Here is an 18,061-nt window from a genome sequence, read left to right as displayed (position 1 = left end):
AATAGCAAAGGCAAAAATCTATATTTTATCAAAACATTGTGATAAAATGTTAGTACCTAAAGTGTCCCAGAAATTCATACATCTAATTGATCATGGTTCTAACATTTAAAACAATTCCTTATGTTAGCTTAGTACTCTCCCTAAGGCTCAGATTGAGGTTGAAGAATAAGTCTGGATTTTCAACACTGTGTACAATGCATGCCTACAACCCTACATCTAAAGTGCACTACATGACCAAAGTTATAGACATCAGCTTGTTAAACATCTCATTTCAAAATCATGGGCATTAATATGGAGTAGGCTCCCCCAATTGTAGCTATAAAAGCCTTCACTCTTCTGGGAAGGCGTTCCACTAGATGTTTGAACATCTGTGGGGACTTGCTTTCATTCAGCCACAACAGTATGAGGTCAGAAACTGACGTTGATTTGGCCTGGCTCGCAGTCGGCGTTCCAATTCATGCCAAAAGTGTTCGATAGGGTTGAGGTCAAGGCTCTTTCCAGGTCTGTCAAAATCTTCCACACCAATCGCAAACCGTTTCTGTATGGACCTTGCATTGTGCACTGTCATACAGAAACAGGAAAGGTCCTTCCCCCAAAATGTTGTCAAAGTTGGAAGCACAGCATTGTCTAGAACATTATTGTATGCTGTAGCATTAGGACTTCCCTTCACTGGAACTAAGGGGCCAGCCCAAACCATCATAAACAGCCCCAGACCATTATTCCACCAACACATTTTGTTTGGCACAATGCAGTCAGGCAGGTAGTGATGTCCTGGCATTAATGAAACCCAGATTTGTCCTGCCAGATGGAGTGATTAGTCTCTCCAGACAATACAATTCCATTGCGCTTGAGTCCAATATCACAGAGCTTTGCACCACCCCCACAGACAAGTGGAATTGCACATTGATTGTAGGCTTGTGTGCAGCTGTTCATCGAAACATGCTTCATGAAGCACCTGAACAGTTCTGGTGCTAACAATGCATCCAGAGGCAGTTTGGAACGCTAAGTGTTGCAACCGAGGACAGATGACTACACACTACAGCCCTGTTGTGTGATTGTGTGGCCTGTCACATTAAGACTTACTTGACCGGGGATGCTTTAGGAGGGTGGAAATATGCTAAACTTGGAAAATTGTCATCCTATGACTGTGCCATGTTGAAAGTGAGAACTCATCAAGGCCCTTCTACTGCCAATGTTTGAATATTGAGATTGCAAGGCTGTGTGCTCGATTTTATACGCGTCAGCAACTGGTGTGGCTGAAATGCCGAAACCAGTCATTTGACAAAAGTATGAACATGAAGGTCAGACATTTCACCACTAATGTAGAGCCAAACTTGGAATTGAACAACCAGTAGCAAAGGTAAAAAACTAGCTATTTGAAGACTGGACCACATTCTCTTTTACTGCCAACTGTACTGGTAACCCACAACATCTGTTTAAAATCAGCAAGCACAAGAGTACCCTCAGTACTGCAGAGACACTAGATATTGGAAAGTAAAATAGTTTATTGATTCAATCATGCAAGAGTAGCAAGAACACAGCAACTTCCTGGTAAAAACAAAAGCATGACTGAAACCTGAAAGAAATTAGAACAGTGTCAGCAACAGAATCTTATGTCATCAATTTGACAATAAAAAAAGTCTCACCATCAGCTTCTAAAGGATGAATCCACCATTAGATTTTCCTGTTGGCAGATACATGGTTAGTACAAAGGATTTCAAATTCAGAGCGCAAAGTTAAAACCAGATTAAAGTCGTATGTTACCTTGTAGGATCCTTCACTAGTGGTGGGTATGTGCTTGGTTCAAATATGCCAACATCACTGTCATTGGGAGCATTTCCACTGTCAACAGGCATAGCCTCCCTATGAGTGTAGTGGGTTTGGGAGAAGACAGTTCTGCCATTCTCGTAGTGTGATTTGGAACCGATTTGGAACTGAGAATTACTAGAGGCGCCATCTTCAGTGCTTTCGTAGTGCTTCTGCTGAGACATTGGGACCAGTTGCTGCTGGGGCATTTGGGCTACATGCCATAATTGCTGAGGAATGGGGTTCGGTTGCTTTTGGGGCATTTGAGCTGGATACCTCACTTGCTGCTGGGGTTCGACGGCCAGATCCTTCTGCTGCTGGGGAAAATAAGCTGGATGCCACACAAGCGGAGGCTGCTGGGGAATGGGGGCCTGTTGCTTGTGTGGCATGGCGGCCAAATGATTATACTGCTGGAGCGTTTTAACTCGATACCACACTTGCTGGGGCATGGCGGTCAGTTCCTTCTGCTGAGGTTCAGTGGCCAGTTGCTTCTGCTGCAGGGGCTTGTGAGCTACATGCCATTCTTGCTGAGGAACGCGGTTTGGTTGCTGCTGGGGCATTTGAGCTGGATTCCTCATTTGCTGCTGCTCGACGGCCAGCTCCTGCTGCTGCTGGGGTTCGGCGGCCAGCTCCTGCTGCTGCTGGGCTTCGGCGGCCAGCTCCTGCTGCTGCTGGGCTTCGGCGGCCAGCTCCTGCTGCTGCTGGGCTTCGGCGGCCAGCTCCTGCTGCTGCTGGGCTTCGGCGGCCAGCTCCTGCTGCTGCTGGGCTTCGGCGGCCAGCTCCTGCTGCTGCTGGGCTTCGGCGGCCAGCTCCTGCTGCTGCTGGGCTTCGGCGGCCAGCTCCTGCTGCTGCTGGGCTTCGGAGGCCAGCTCCTGCTGCTGCTGGGCTTCGGCGGCCAGCTCCTGCTGCTGCTGGGCTTCGGCGGCCAGCTCCTGCTGCTGCTGGGCTTCGGCGGCCAGCTCCTGCTGCTGCTGGGCTTCGACGGCCAGCTCCTGCTGCTGCTGGGCTTCGACGGCCAGCTCCTGCTGCTGCTGGGCTTCGACGGCCAGCTCCTGCTGCTGCTGGGCTTCGACGGCCAGCTCCTGCTGCTGCTGGGCTTCGACGGCCAGCTCCTGCTGCTGCTGGGCTTCGACGGCCAGCTCCTGCTGCTGCTGGGCTTCGACGGCCAGCTCCTGCTGGGGATTTTGAGCTGGATGCCACATGAGAAGAGGAATCTGTGGCATGGCAGCCAGATGATTTTGCTGCTGTAGCATTTTAGATCGATACGACACTTGCTGGGGCATAGACGTCAGGTTCTTCTGAGGTTCAGTGGGCGGTAGGTTCAGCTGCAGGGGCATTTGAGCTGGATGCCACACTTGCTGGGGCACGGCGGTCGGTCGCTTCTGCTGCAGGGGCTTTTGAGCTGGATGCCACACTTGCTGGGGCACGGCGGTCGGTCGCTTCTGCTGCAGGGGCATTTGAGCTGGATGCCACACTTGCTGGGGCACGGCGGTCGGTTGCTTCTGCTGCAGGGGCATTTGAGCTGGATGCCACACTTGCTGGGGCACGGCGGTCGGTTGCTTCTGCTGCAGGGGCATTTGAGCTGGATGCCACACTTGCTGGGGCACGGCGGTCGGTTGCTTCTGCTGCAGGGGCATTTGAGCTGGATGCCACACTTGCTGGGGCACGGCGGTCGGTTGCTTCTGCTGCAGGGGCATTTGAGCTGGATGCCACACTTGCTGGGGCACGGCGGTCGGTTGCTTCTGCTGCAGGGGCATTTGAGCTGGATGCCACACTTGCTGGGGCACGGCGGTCGGTTGCTTCTGCTGCAGGGGCATTTGAGCTGGATGCCACACTTGCTGGGGCACGGCGGTCGGTTGCTTCTGCTGCAGGGGCATTTGAGCTGGATGCCACACTTGCTGGGGCACGGCGGTCGGATGCTTCTGCTGCAGGGGTTTTTGAGCTGGATGCCACACTTGCTGGGGCACGGCGGTCGGTTGCTTCTGCTGCAGGGGCATTTGAGCTGGATGCCACACTTGCTGGGGCACGGCGGTCGGTTGCTTCTGCTGCAGGGGCATTTGAGCTGGATGCCACACTTGCTGAGGCACGGCTGTGGGTTGCTTCCGCTGCACGGGTATTTGAGCTGGATGCCACACTTGCTGGAGCACGGCGGTCGGTTGCTTCTGCTGCATGGGTATTTGAGCTGGATGCCACACTTGCTGGAGCACGGCGGTCGGCTGCTTCTGCTGCAGGGGCATTTGAGCTGGATGCCACACTTGCTGGGATACGGTGGTAGGTTGTTTTTGCTGCAAGGGCATTTGAGCTGGATGCCACACTTGCTGGGGCACGGCAGTCGGTTGCTTCTGTTGCAGGGGCATTTGAGCTGGATGCCACACTTGCTGGGGCACGGCAGTCGGTTGCTTCTGCTGCAGGGGCATTTGAGCTGGATGCCACACTTGCTGGGGCACAGCGGTCAATTGCTTCTGCTGCAGGGGCATTTGAGCTGGATGCCACACTTGCTGGGGCACGGCGGTCGGTTGCTTCTGCTGCACGGGCATTTGAGCTGGATGCCACACTTGCTGGGGCACGGAGGTCGGTTGCTTCTGCTGCAGGGGCATTTGAGCTGGATGCCACACATGCTGGGGCACGGCGGTCGGTTGCTTCTGCTGCACGGGCATTTGAGCTGGATGCCAAACTTGCTGGGGCACGGCGGTCAGTTGCTTCTGCTGCAGGGGTTTTTGAGCTGGATGCCACACTTGCTGGGGCACGGCGGTCGGTTGCAGGGGCATTTGAGCTGGATGCCACACTTGCTGGGGCACGGCGGTCGGTTGCTTCTGCTGCAGGGGCATTTGAGCTGGATGCCACACTTGCTGGGATACGGTGGTAGGTTGCTTCTGCTGCAGGGGCATTTGAGCTGGATGCCACACTTGCTGGTTCATGGCAGCCAGTTGCTTCTGAAGTTCAGTGGCTTGTGGATTCTGGGGCATTTGAGCTTGATATTTCATTTGCTGAGGTTGCTGGGACATGGGGGCCAGTTCCTTCCGCAGGATGGAGGCCGGATGTTTCTGTTGCGCTCTCATTTGAGCTGTTGGAGACTTATAATTGCCATATCCTAGAGACCTAAGTGATCCTGCATAGAGCCATGCTGCATTAGAACCCAGTGCAGGAGACCAATCACCTAGGTAAAAAAAAAAAAAAATTAAATGCCAGCCTTAAGGTTATGGAATTACGTAGCCGTTATTTGGAATGAACTCACCTTCTGATGTAGAACACGTTATCCCTCCAATTAGCAGGCAACAAAGCCAAGAAACTCTTTAGGAAAAAGAATGTATGTTATAAACATAGCTACCTGCAGGACAAGGGAAACAAACTAAATCAAGACTATTAAAAACATACCTGAAAGCAATTTCAATCAACACGGCCATTTTGCCCTCAGAACCTCACCAGTATTCAGAACTAATGGTAGGCATACGTCCTACCAGAATATCCCTTTTACAATATTAGCCAGACTTTTGGTTGCTCCTTTTAAAGGAATCCCAGACCCTTCTAATGTCGTTGGTAATTAAGGACAACTGTCAGCCACTGAACTACATTACATTTCTATTTCCAAATTGACCCCTAAATCCTACACCCTGGCCTAAACACTTCTGTTAATCAGAAAAGATTGAATAGGTATAAGCAATATGGCCACAATTGCATCCAGCCTATCAGAAGGCAAGGTGAAGCAATTTCCATATTGCTTTAACCTATCTGATCGTTTCAAATGCCCATAAGTGACTAAGTGGTTGGAGTAGGGGCTAGGGGTTGATTTGGAATGCAGATATTTACTCAGGTGTGGTTGATTCTCTAATTGAGTTCCTGACAGGTTTGACAGCCCTTACTCTAAAGCACACTTCTAACTCATTACACGGAGGACTGAGTGTCTGTGGGTTTTCAGCTCCTTCCTTGTATTTGATTGCTGAATTAAGGCACTAATTACTCCCCTCACCTACAGTAGTTGTCTAGGTCTTAATTGAAAGGAAAAAACAAAAACCTACAGACACTAGGCCCTCCATGGAATGAGTTTGACACCCCTGCTCTAAAGTAGGAAACACATTTTGTCTTGGCACTTCATTGATCAGTTTAAATCATTGCTTGTACAAAATGCACTTGGTTCATTTGAAGATTAGAGGCTAAATGAGCAGTTAGGAACCATTATTTTACACATGCCTTCTTTTAAACAGTGCGTTTCATTCAGCATAGGAACAGTAGATGGTTAACATGTTTCAGTTGCACATAGTGCAACATCTTGGACAAATTCTGAATTCAGACAGACTCCAATTAAAAACTCACATTATGCAAACACACCACACACATATGCTTTTGATGATCTGAGTCTTTAATTTTTCAGAAGCAAACATATAGTAGGGCTGATTTGAGTGGTAGGGCTAAAGCAACTGACTGTAGACCAAAGTCAAGAAGTAAAGTCAGGAGAGGTGCATCTGCGACAACCGAAATGCGGATACTAATGTCTTTATCCAACAGTAAGGCTCAGATCACAATGACAGTGTTGCCATTGTTTATAAAAGGTTTCCTTTATAATGTCAAAAAAACACGTCTCCAACACCCATTCACAAACTGAAATAATTAGTGTGTACATTATACAATAAATGAGAGAGAGCCTCAATCACATCATTCATTTATGCACTGTAGGCTACACATTAACTGGAGCAAATTGGTCCCTGTTTCAGTCATGTCTGTGTTCACGTGGGTCAAACAAAAACACTAATGATTGGTTGACAATGGAGCCCCCACATGACAGGTGATGGCTGTAGGAGGAAGTTGGTGAAGAGCAATTGCAGGAACTTGGAGTTTCTGCAGGGTTTTGTAAAGTTCATGCAGTCGACATATAGACTCACGTCGGAAATGTTTTATTCCCAGAACGCAACACACTTTGAAAGGCGTTGACCAACAATTGTCACGACCTGACAATATTGATCAGCTCGAAGGTACCCACTATCTCCATAAAATGTCTCCCTCATGTGGATGAAAAAAACACAAGACAACAACCCATCTCTAATAAAATCAAATTTTATTTGTCATTTGTTTGTTAAATAAAAATCAAATCTTATTGGTCACATACACATGGTTAGCAGATGTTGCGAGTGTAGAAAAATGCTTGTGCTTCTAGTTCCGACAATGCAGTAATAACCAACGAGTAATCTACATAACAATTTCACAACAGCTACCTTATACACACAAGTGTAAAGGGATGAAGAATATGTACATAAAGATATATGAATGAGTGATGGTACGGAACGGCATAGGCAAGATACAGTAGATGGTACAGAGTACAGTATATACATATTAGATGAGTAATGTAGGGTATGTAAACATTCTATTAAGTGGCATTGTTTAAAGTGGCTAGTGATACATTTTTTACATGTATGGCAGCAGCCACTCAATGTTAGTGGTGGCTGTTTAACAGTCTGATGGCCTTGAGATAGAAGCTGTTTTCGAGTCTCTCGGTTTAAGTCTCTCGGTATCTGCTTTGATGCACCTGTACTGACCTCGCCTTCTGGATGATAGCGGGGTGAACAGGCAGTGGCTCGGGTGGTTGTTGTCCTTGATGATCTTTATGGCCTTCCTGTGACGTCGGTTGCTGTAGGTGTCCTGGAGGGCAGGTAGTTTGCCCCTGGTGATGCGTTGTGCAGACCTCACCACCCTCTGGAGAGCCTTACGGTTGTGGGCGGAGCAGTTGCCGTACCAGGCGGTGATACAGCCCGACAGGATGCTCTCGATTGTGCATCTGGAAAAGTTTGTGAGGGTTTTTGGTGACAGGCCGAATTTCTTCAGCCTCCTGAGGTTGTTCTTCTTCACCACGCTGTCTGTGTGGGTGGACCAATTCAGTTTGTCCGTGATGTGTACGCCGAGGAACTTAAAACTTTCTACCCTCTCCACTACTGTCCCGTCGATGTGGATAGGGGGGTGCTCCCTCTGCTGTTTCCTGAAGTCCACAATCATCTCCTTTGTTTTGTTGACTTTGAGTGTGAGGTTATTTTCCTGAAACCACACTCCGAGGGCCCTCACCTCCTCCCTGTAGGCCGTCTCGTCGTTGTTGGTAATCAAGCCTACCACTGTAGTGTCGTCTGCAAACTTGATGATTGAGTTGGAGGCGTGCATGGCCACGCAGTCATGGGTGAACAGGGAGTACAGGAGAGGGCTCAGATTGCACCCTTGTGGGGCCCCAGTGTTGAGGATCAGCGGGGGGGAGATGTTGTTACCTACCCTCACCACCTGGGGGCGGCCCGTCAGGAAGTCCAGTGCAAGGAGGTGCACTGCCAGAGCCCTGCAAAATGACCTCCAGCAGGCCACAAATGTGCATGTGTCTGCTCAAACGGTCAGAAACAGACTCCATGAGGGTGGTATGAGGGCCCGACGTCCACAGGTGGGGGTTGTGTTTACAGCCCAACACCGTGCAGGACGTTTGGCATTTGCCAGAGAACACCAAGATTGGCAAATTCGCCACTGGCGCCCTGTGCTCTTCACAGATGAAAGCAGGTTCACACTGAGCACATGAGCACATGTGACAGACGTGACAGAGTCTGGAGACGCCGTGGAGAACGTTCTGCTGCCTGCAACATCCTCCAGCATGACCGGTTTGGCGATGGGTCAGTCATGGTGTGGGGTGGCATTTCTTTGTGGGGCCGCACAGCCCTCCATGTGCTCGCCAGAGGTAGCCTGACTGCCATTAGGTACCGAGATGAGATCCACAGACCCCTTGTGAGACCATATGCTGACACATGCACATTTGTGGCCTGCTGGAGGTCATTTTGCAGGGCTCTGGCAGTGCACCTCCTTGCACTAAGGTGGAGGTAGCGGTCCTGCTGCTGGGTTGTTGCCCTCCTACGGCCTCCTCCACGTCTCCTGATGTACTGGCCTGTCTCCTGGTAGCGCCTGCATGCTCTGGACACTACGCTGACAGACACAGCAAACCTTTTTGCCACAGTTCGCATTGATGTGCCATCCTGGATGAACTGCACTACCTGAGCCACTTGTGTGGGTTGTAGACTCCGTCTCATGCTACAGCTAGAGTGAGAGCACCGCCAGCATTCAAAAGTGACCAAAACATCAGCCAGGAAGCATAGGAACTGAGAAGTGGTCTGTGGTCACCACCTGCAGAATCACTCCTTTCCACCTTTTGTCTATTCCATTTGCACAAAAGCATGTGAAATTTATTGTCAATCAGTGTTGCTTCCTAAGTGGACAGTTTGATTTCACAGAAGTGTGATTGGCTTGGAGTTACATTGTGTTGTTTAAGTGTTCCCTTTATTTTTTTGAGCAGTGTATTATCAAAGCCACTGAAATGTATACTGCGCCATAGACATGGGTTCAAAATGAATTTGTTTCTTTCAAATACTTTTTTAGCTGCTCTCATCTGTCACTCCAGGAAGTCTCAATCAACCCTCAAAGACATTTGAAAGAAAACCAATACTATTTGAACTTAGGTTTGTTTTCACCTCAGACATTGAGATCGCCTCTTATGAGTGAGTGGAGATCTCTCCCTCGGGCATGAGCCATTTCATGTCTGACACGCCGTCGTAAATGCCCACCCGGGGAAGGTCACGTGACATCAGGCCGAAGTAGCCCAGAGATTTTTCATTGGACTGCACCCTGTTTACCAGCACAAACAGGAACTGTCACAAATAAATCATAGTTATGTTCAGTAGGGCACAACGTAGCAGAATGTTCTGCAACCAAAACTAAAACGAAAATCAGTGGTTTTATTGGACGAGACCAATGTCAAAAGTAGTTCAATATATACAGTATATGAATTTTGTTGATGGGCAGTTCCTTATCTCCCACATTTGGAATGTGTTTTCTCAGTTCCGGGATTCCTCCGTTGACATTGTGGAGTACTCCACATCAGACACTGGTTTCATCAATAAGTGCATCAATGACGTCGTCCCCACAGTGACCGTACGTACATACCCCAACCAGAAGCCATGGATTACACAGCAACATCTGCACTGAGCTAAAGGCTAGAGGTGCCGTTTGGAGCGGGACGCTAACACGGAAGCTTATAAGAAATCCCACTATGCCCTCCGACAAAACATCAAACAGGCAAAGCATCAATACAGGACTAAGATCAAATCGTACTACACCGGCTCTGACGCTCGTCGGATGTGGCAGGGCTTGCAAACCTTTACAGACTATAAAGGAAAACACAGCTGAGAGCTGCCCAGTGACACGAGCCTACCAGAAGAGCTAAACTACTTCTATGCTCGCTTCGAGGCAAATAACACTGAAACACGCTTGAGAGCAAAAGCTATGCTGGAAGACTGTGTGATCACGCACTCCGCAGCCGATGAGTAAGACAACATTCACAAGACTGCAGGGCTTGACGGATTACCAGGACATGTACTGCAAGCAGGTGCTGACCAACTGGCCAGTGTCTTCACTTACATTTTCAACCTCTCCCTGTCCGTAATACCAACATGTTTTAAGCAGACCACCATAGTCCCTGTGCTCAAGAACACTAAGGTAACCTGCCTAAATGACTACCGACCCGTAGCACTCACGTCTGTAGCTATGAAGTGCTTTGAAAGGCAGGTCATGGCTCACATCAACACCATTATCCCAGATACCTTAGACCCACTCCAATTTGCATACCGCCCTAACAGATCCACAGATGATGCAATTTTATTGCACTCCACACTGCCCTTTCCCACCTGTACAAAAGAACACCCATGTGAGAATGCTATTCTTTGACTACAGCTCAGCGTTCAACACCATAGTGCCCTCAAAGCTCATCAATAAGCTAAGGACCCTGGGACTTAACACCTCCCTCTGCAACTGGATACTGGACTTCCTGACGGGCTGCCCGCAGGTGGTAAGGGAAGGTAACAACACATCCACCACACTGATCCTCAACACAGGGGGCCATCAGGGGTGCATGCTCAGTCCCCTCCTGTTCACTCATGACTGCATGGCCAGGCACGACTCCAACACCATCATTAAGTTCGTCGACGACACAACAGTGGTAGGCCTGACCACCAACAACGGCGAGACAGCCTATAGGGAGGAGGTCAGAGACCATGCCATGTGGTGCAAGGACAACAACCATTCCCTCAACGTGATCAAGACAAAGGAGGTGATTGTGGACTACAGGAAAGAGAGGACCGAGCATTCCCCTATTCTCATCAACGGGGCTGTAGTGGAGCAGGTTGAGAGCTTCAAGTTCCTTGGTGTCTAAATCACCAACAAACTAACATGGTCCAAGCACACCAAGACAGGCGTGAAGCGGGCACGACAAAACCTATTCCCCCTCAGGAGACTGAAAAGATTTGGCATGGGTCCTCATATTCTCAAAAGGTTCTACAGCTGCACCATCGAGAGTATCCTGGCTGGTTGCATCACTGCCCGGTATGGCAACTGCTCAGCCTCCAACTGCAAGGCACTACAGAGGGTAGCGCGAACGGCCTAGTACATCACTGGAGCCAAGATTCCTGCCATCCAGGGCCTCTATACCAGGCGGTGTCAGAGGAAGGCCTTAAAAATTGTCAAAGACCAGCCACCCTAGTCATGACTGTTTTCTCTGCTACCGCACGGCAAGCAGTACCGGAGCGCCAAGTCTAGGTCCAAGAGGCTTCTAAACAGCTTCTACCCCCAAGCCATAATACCCTGAACATCTAATCAAACGGCTACCCAGACTATTTGCAACCCCCCCCTTTACACCGCTGCTACTTTCTAAGGTTATCATCTATGCATAGTCACTTTAATAACTCCACCTACATGTACATATTACCTCAACTAACCGCTGCACCTATACATTGACTCTGTACCCCCATGTATATAGTCACGCTATTGTTATTTTACTGCTGCTCTTTAATTACTTGTTACTTTTTTTCTTATTTATATTTGTTTTTAACTGCATTGTTGTTAAGGGGCTCGTAAGTAAGTGTTTCACTGTAAGGTCTACACCTGTATTCGGTGCAATTGACTAATACAATTTGATTTGATTTGATGCCTACCTATAACTACATCTAAAGTATGAACATTTCCCCACTGGACATTGACCATGTTAACATGAGCACAGCAGTCTGGATTGTAGCTCATGTCCCACATACAGTTTATAAATCGAACATCATGGCAAATAAGTCAGGGAAAGCTAAATCTAAGACTAGATATACGAATGTAGACAAAATTATAAAGGAAATTGATCGTGAAAGTGAAACATATGCTTTTGGAAGACGACTCAGTTAGCGACCATGACTCAAATGGAAGCATATTTTTTGAACGGAGAGGACATTGCTTTGGACTGCAAAGTTCTTCTCATGCTAATGCCGTTGTTTGAAATTAATAATATAAAATATTATTTGTGATTGTTTTTACAGTTTATTTGCAATATATAGAAATGTAATGAAATGTGTAAAGTACACATTGGCTATACTTCCTCCAGCGGCATGCTTCCTCAGTCTACATATTATGGATTAGAGGGAGCATGGTCGAGATGCGTGTGTCTGCCGCCAACGTGTCCATCCCCCTCTGAAGCTGGTTCATCCAGCTGGACCCCTGCTGTCTCTCGGGCCATCTAGAGGTAAACTGTTCATATTTACTCTTGAGGACTATATAAATTGATTTGATTTGATAGAGGACTGAGGGTCTTACAAATATTGAAAGTGTGTAAATAGTTACCCATGTTATTTTGTAAATATATATATTTTTTTCAATATTTTTTCCCCAAATTTTTTTCCTCCATTTTTTGGGGGTGTGTTAGAATACCATTTTGGTATTTTGTATATAGTTATTTGTTTCAAAATGTATACCTTCACCAATTTGGCCACTTGGGTACATTTGGGCTACTTGTGTGGGACACCTGGGTGACTTCATGATAAATGTCATGTAGCACACTCATTTTGGAAGTTATCATTCTGAAACTTTGCAGAAGTACTGTTGCCCTCAGGTTTTTCACTGAAATTGTCCCCATATTCATATCTGAATGTTTGTTTTATCTTGTTCATTTTAAAGATGATGATACAACAATTAAAAATTAATTATTTTTTCATAGTATTATCTAAACCAGATCTATTGTGATATATTCTCCTACATTCAATTCACATTTACACAAACTTCAGAGTGTTTCCTTTCAAATGGTACCAAGAATATGCATATCCTTGCTCCTGGGCCTGAGCTAGAGGCAGTTAGATTTGGGTATGTCTTCAGGCGGAAATTGAAAGTAGGGGGGAGGGGGGGGTAGTTCTAATTAACTGTATGGGTTAAATGGAATAGTAATAATAGTAATGAACAAGCACCTGCTGAACGTTCGTTAAGACACTAACAGCTTACAGACGGTAGGCAATTAAGGTCACAGTTATGACAACTTAGGACACTAAAAGAGGCCTTTCTACTGAGTCTGAGAAACACCAAAAGAAAGATGCCCAGGGTCCCTGGTCATCTGGGTGAACGTGCCTTAGGCATGCTGCAAGGAGGCATGAAGAGTGCAGATGGGGCCAGGGTGATAAATTGCCATGTCCGAACGGTGAGACACCTAAGGCAGCGTTACAGGGAGACAGGACAGACAGCTGATCGTCCTCACAGTGACAGACCACGTGTAACAACACCTGCATAGGATCGGTACATCTGAAGATCACACCTGCGGGATAGGTACAGGATGGCAACAACTGCAGAGTTACACAGCTACTTGCCGCAGCTACTTGCCCAAGCCTCACCAGCTTCTCCTTCACCCAAATCCAGATAGCAGATGTTCTGAAAAGAGCTGAAAAACCTGGACCCGTACAAGTCAGCTGGCCTAGACAATCTGGACCCTCTAAAATGATCCACCGCCATTGTTGCAACCCCTATTACCAGTCTGTTCAACCACTTTCGTATCATCTGAGATCCCTAAAGATTGGAAAGCTGCCGCGGTCATCCCGCTCTTCAAAGGGGGTGACACTCTAGACCCAAACTGCTACAGACCTATATCCATCCAGCCCTGCCTTTCTAAAGAGTTTGAAAGCAAAGTTAATAAAAAGATCACTGACCATTTCGAATCCCACCGTACCTTCTCCGCTGTGCAATCCGGTTTCCGAGCTGGTCACGGGTGCACCTCAGCCACACTCAAGGTACTAAATGATATCACAACCATCATCGATAAAAGACAGTACTGTGCAGCCGTCTTCATCGACCTGGCCAAGGCTTTCGACTCTGTCAATCACCGTATCCTTATCGGCAGACTCAACAGCCTTGGTTTCTCAAATGACTGCCTCGCCTGGTTCACCAACTACTTCTCAGACAGAGTTCAGTGTGTCAAATCGAAGGGCCTGTTGTCCGGACCTCTGGCAGTCTCTATGGGGGTACCACAGTGTTCAATTCTCGGGCCGACTCTTTTCTCTGTACATATCAATGATGTCGCTCTTGCTGCATGTGATTCCCTGATCCACCTCTACGCAGACAACACCATTCTGTATACATCTCACCCTTCTTTGGACACTGTGCTAACTAACCTCCAAACGAGCTTCAATGCCATACAACACTCCTTCCGTGGCCTCCAACTGCTCTTAACTTCTCTGCGCTACGGATCCCTTTTACGGGATCATTTTCCTAAACAACCGCTGAATTGCAGGGCGCAAAATATTACAAAAAATATTTATAATCATGCAATCACAAGTGAAATATACCAAAACACAGCTTAGCTTGTTGTTAATCCACCTATCGTGTCAGATTTTGAAAATATGCTTTGCAACGAAAGCAATCTAAGCTTTTGTGAGTGTATCAATCAATGCTAGAACAGTTAGCCTTATATTAGCTTGGTCACGAAAGTCAGAGAGCAATAAAATTAATCGCTTACCTTTGATAATCTTTGGATGTTTGCACTCACGAGACTCCCAGTTACACAACAAATGTTATTTTTGTTCGATAAATATTACTTTTATAACAAAATAAAAAAACGCCATTTGGGTTGCGCGTTATGTTCAGAAAACCAAAGCCTCGTTCTATTCGACGAACATTCCAAAAAGTATCCGTAATGGTCGTAGAAACATGTCAAATGTTTTTTTATAATCAATTCTCAGGTTGTTTTTAACAAACATAATCGATAATATTTCAACCGGACTGTAACCTATTCAATAAGAGAGAAAAAGAAAAGGGAGAGCTACCCTCTCGCGTGCAGGAACTATTCAGATGACACCTGACTACTTTTGAAAAATCTTGCTCCTTTTTCAAAATAAAAGCCTGAAACTATGTCTAAAGCCTGGTCACAGCCTGAGGAATCCATTGGGAAAGGAATCTGGTTGATACCCCTTTAAATGGAAGTAAGACAGGCCAGGACACACAGATTCAAAAATATATATATATCACTTCCGGGTTAGATTTTCTCAGGTTTTTGCCTGCAGAATAAGTTTTGTTATACTCACAGACAATATTTTGACAGTTTTGGAAAGTTTTCTATCCTAATCTGTAAATTATATGAATATTCTACGATCTGGACCTGAGAAATAGTTAGTTTACCCTGGGAACGTTATTTAAAAAAAAAAAAAAAAAAAAAAATAAAAAAAATCGGACCACTAGCGTTAAGAGAAACGCTAGTAAAACCAAATGATTGCTTTTCAACAGTTCGCTGCCCGCACCCGCCCGCCCGACTAGCATCACTACTCTGGACGGTTCTGACTTGTGGAATATGTGGACAACTACAAATACCTAGGTGTCTGGCTAGGCTGTAAACTCTCCTTCCAGACTCATATTAAAATATCCAATCCAAAATTAAATCTAGAATCGGCTTCCCATTTCGCAACAACGCCTCCATCACTCACACCGCCAACTATACCCTCGTAAAATTGACTATCCTACCGATCCTCGACTTCGGCGATGTCATTTACAAAACTGCTTCCAATACTCTACTCAGCGAACTGGATGCAGTAAATCACAGTGCCATCTGTTTTGTCACTAAAGCTCCTTATACCACCCACCACTGCGACCTGTACGCTCTAGTCGCCAGACCTACTGGCTCCAGGTCATCTATAAGTCAATGCTAGGTAAAGCTTCTCCTTATCTCAGCTCAATGGTCACGATAACAACAGCCACCCATAGCACACGCTCCAGCAGGTATATCTCACTGGTCGTCCCCAAAGCCAACACCTCATTTGGCCGCCTTTCCTTCCTGTTCTCTGCTGCCAATGACTGGAATGAATTGGAAAAATCGCTGAAGCTGGAGACCTATATTTCCCTCACTAACTTTAAACATCAGCTATCTGAGCAGCTTACCGATCGCTGCAGCTGTACACAGCCCATCTGTAAATAGCCCATCCAATCTACCTACCGCATCCCCATATTGTTTTTATTTACTTTTCTGCTCTTTTGCACACCAGTATTTCTACTTGCACATCCTCATCTGCTCATCTATCACTCCAGTGTTAATTTGCTAAACTGTAATTACTTCACTACTATGGCCTATTTATTGCCTTACCTCACCCACGCTATTTGCACACACTGTATATAGACTTTCTTTTTTTCTATTGTGTTATTGACTGTACGCTTGTTGATTCCATGTGTAACTCTGTTGTTTGTGTCACACTGCTTTGCTTTATCTTGGCCAGGTCGCAGATGTAAATGAGAACTTGTTCTCAACTAGCTAACCTGGTTAAATAAAGGGGGAGAAAATAAAAAATGATTAACACCAGGAATGCACAATCCCTCCATCAGTGCTCAGACTGTCCGCAATAGGCTGAGAAAGGCTGGACTGAGGACTTGTAGGCCTGTTGTAAGGCAGGTCCTCACCAGACATCACCGGCAACAACGTCGCCTATGGGCACAATCCCAGCGTCGCTGGACCAGACAGGACTTGCAAAAAGTGCTCTTCACTGACGAGTCGCGGTTTTGTCTTACCAGGGGTGATGGTCGGATTCGCATTTATTGTTGAAGGAATGAGTGTTACACCGAGGCCTGTACTCTGGAGTGGGATCGATTTGGAGGTGGAGGTCCGTCATGGTCTGGGGCGGTGTGTCACAGCATCATCGGACTGAGCTTGTCACTGCAGGTAATCTCAACGCTATGTTACGTCCTCCTCCCTTATGTGATAACCTTCCTGCAGGCTCATCCTGACATGAGCCTCCAGCATGACAATGCCACCAGCCATACTTCTCGTTCGGTTTGTTATTTCCTGCAAGACAGGAATGTCAGTGTTCTGTCACGACAGGCGAAGAGCCCGGATCTCAATCCCATTGAGCACGTCTGGGACCTGTTGGAACGGAGGGTGAGGGCTAGGGGCATTCCCCCTAGACATGTCCGGGAACTTGCAGGTGCCTTGGTGGAAGAGTGGGGTAACATCTCACAGCAAGAACTGGCAAATCTGGTACAGTCCATGAGGAGGAGATGCACTGCAGTACTTAATACAGCAGGTGGCCACACCAGATTCTGACTGTTACTTTAGATTTTGTCTCCCCCTTTGTTCAGGGACACATAATTCCATTTCTGTTAGTCATGTCTATGGAACTTGTTCAGTTTGTCTCAGTTGTAGAATCTTATGTTCATATAAATATTTACACGTTAAGTTTGCTGAAAATAAACAGGTGACAGTAAGAGGAGGTTTATTTTTTGCAGAGTTTATATTAACTTCAGTTGCAGTGAAATGATAAAAATGTATCTTTAAATTGTCTTGGGAACAGGAGTGGATAAATATTTCTATCAGCGTCTCAGGGAAAATGTGAATGCACGTGTAATGTGCAAGCAGACAGCATTTCAACCACATAAAACACACACCCAAGACTAACTGAAGTAACAATCCTCAGCTTTCCATTTCCTTAAAATCTGTCAGAATTACATTTGGCACAGGACCAATGTTTCCACTGTTCTAGCATGCTACCTGGTCCTTAAATAATGTTACCTGTTAAGATTACTAATGCATTCATTCTATCAACGTAAGACATTTGTGAGCACTACTTTAGTCTTCTGGGGCAACAAGTTATGACAGAAGAAGCTGCATGTATTAAACTAAAGTTGAAATGGCCTACCTAATGTAAGTAAGCAGAAACCTGTCTAAATTAGGGGTGAAAGTAGCCGTTAAGCTCAGTTATGGTGGAGCAAACTGAGCAGGTAGCCCACTTTAAAATGATTTGTTTGACAGAGTCAGACAACCATGAGATGTGAAACGGAGCCTGTGCATACCACAAACACAGAATTTAGAGGTTTACATGCCACAGCAGCCCATCTCCGGGGTACAAGCTTCCTCAGGTTTTTGTAAAACACAAAATAAGTACTTCAGTATTCAGAGTAACGGAATATTGATGTAAACGTGGTCAGT

General features: G+C 46.6%; 1 protein-coding gene across 1 annotated transcript; it reads right to left on the bottom strand.

The window, feature by feature from the left end:
- Positions 1 to 1,487: 1,487 nt before the first annotated feature.
- On the bottom strand, positions 1,488 to 5,309 carry LOC129839693 (uncharacterized). Its single transcript, XM_055907266.1, has 5 exons — positions 5,182 to 5,309; positions 5,042 to 5,097; positions 1,765 to 4,963; positions 1,647 to 1,684; positions 1,488 to 1,576 (listed from the first exon to the last, which is right to left on the bottom strand). Exons 1-4 carry the CDS (start codon positions 5,208 to 5,210, stop codon positions 1,675 to 1,677), a joined length of 3,294 nt encoding a protein of 1,097 aa, XP_055763241.1. The 5' UTR covers positions 5,211 to 5,309; the 3' UTR covers positions 1,488 to 1,576; positions 1,647 to 1,674.
- Positions 5,310 to 18,061: the final 12,752 nt, after the last annotated feature.

This window comes from Salvelinus fontinalis, chromosome 40, assembly GCF_029448725.1.
Source record: "Salvelinus fontinalis isolate EN_2023a chromosome 40, ASM2944872v1, whole genome shotgun sequence".
Lineage (NCBI taxonomy): Eukaryota > Metazoa > Chordata > Actinopteri > Salmoniformes > Salmonidae > Salvelinus > Salvelinus fontinalis.
The sequence above is the reverse complement of the archived record's forward strand: the minus strand, read 5'-3'. Positions and strand labels throughout refer to the sequence as shown.

Excerpts from the sequence above, each read along its gene's own strand:
- LOC129839693 (XM_055907266.1), bottom strand. The coding sequence starts at position 5,210 with ATGGCCGTGTTGATTGAAATTGCTTTCAG. Across the intron at positions 5,098-5,181 it reads TTGATTGAAATTGCTTTCAG|AGTTTCTTGGCTTTGTTGCC; the intron begins GTATGTTTTTAA and ends TTTTTCCTAAAG. Across the intron at positions 4,964-5,041 it reads AACGTGTTCTACATCAGAAG|GTGATTGGTCTCCTGCACTG; the intron begins GTGAGTTCATTC and ends TTTTTTACCTAG.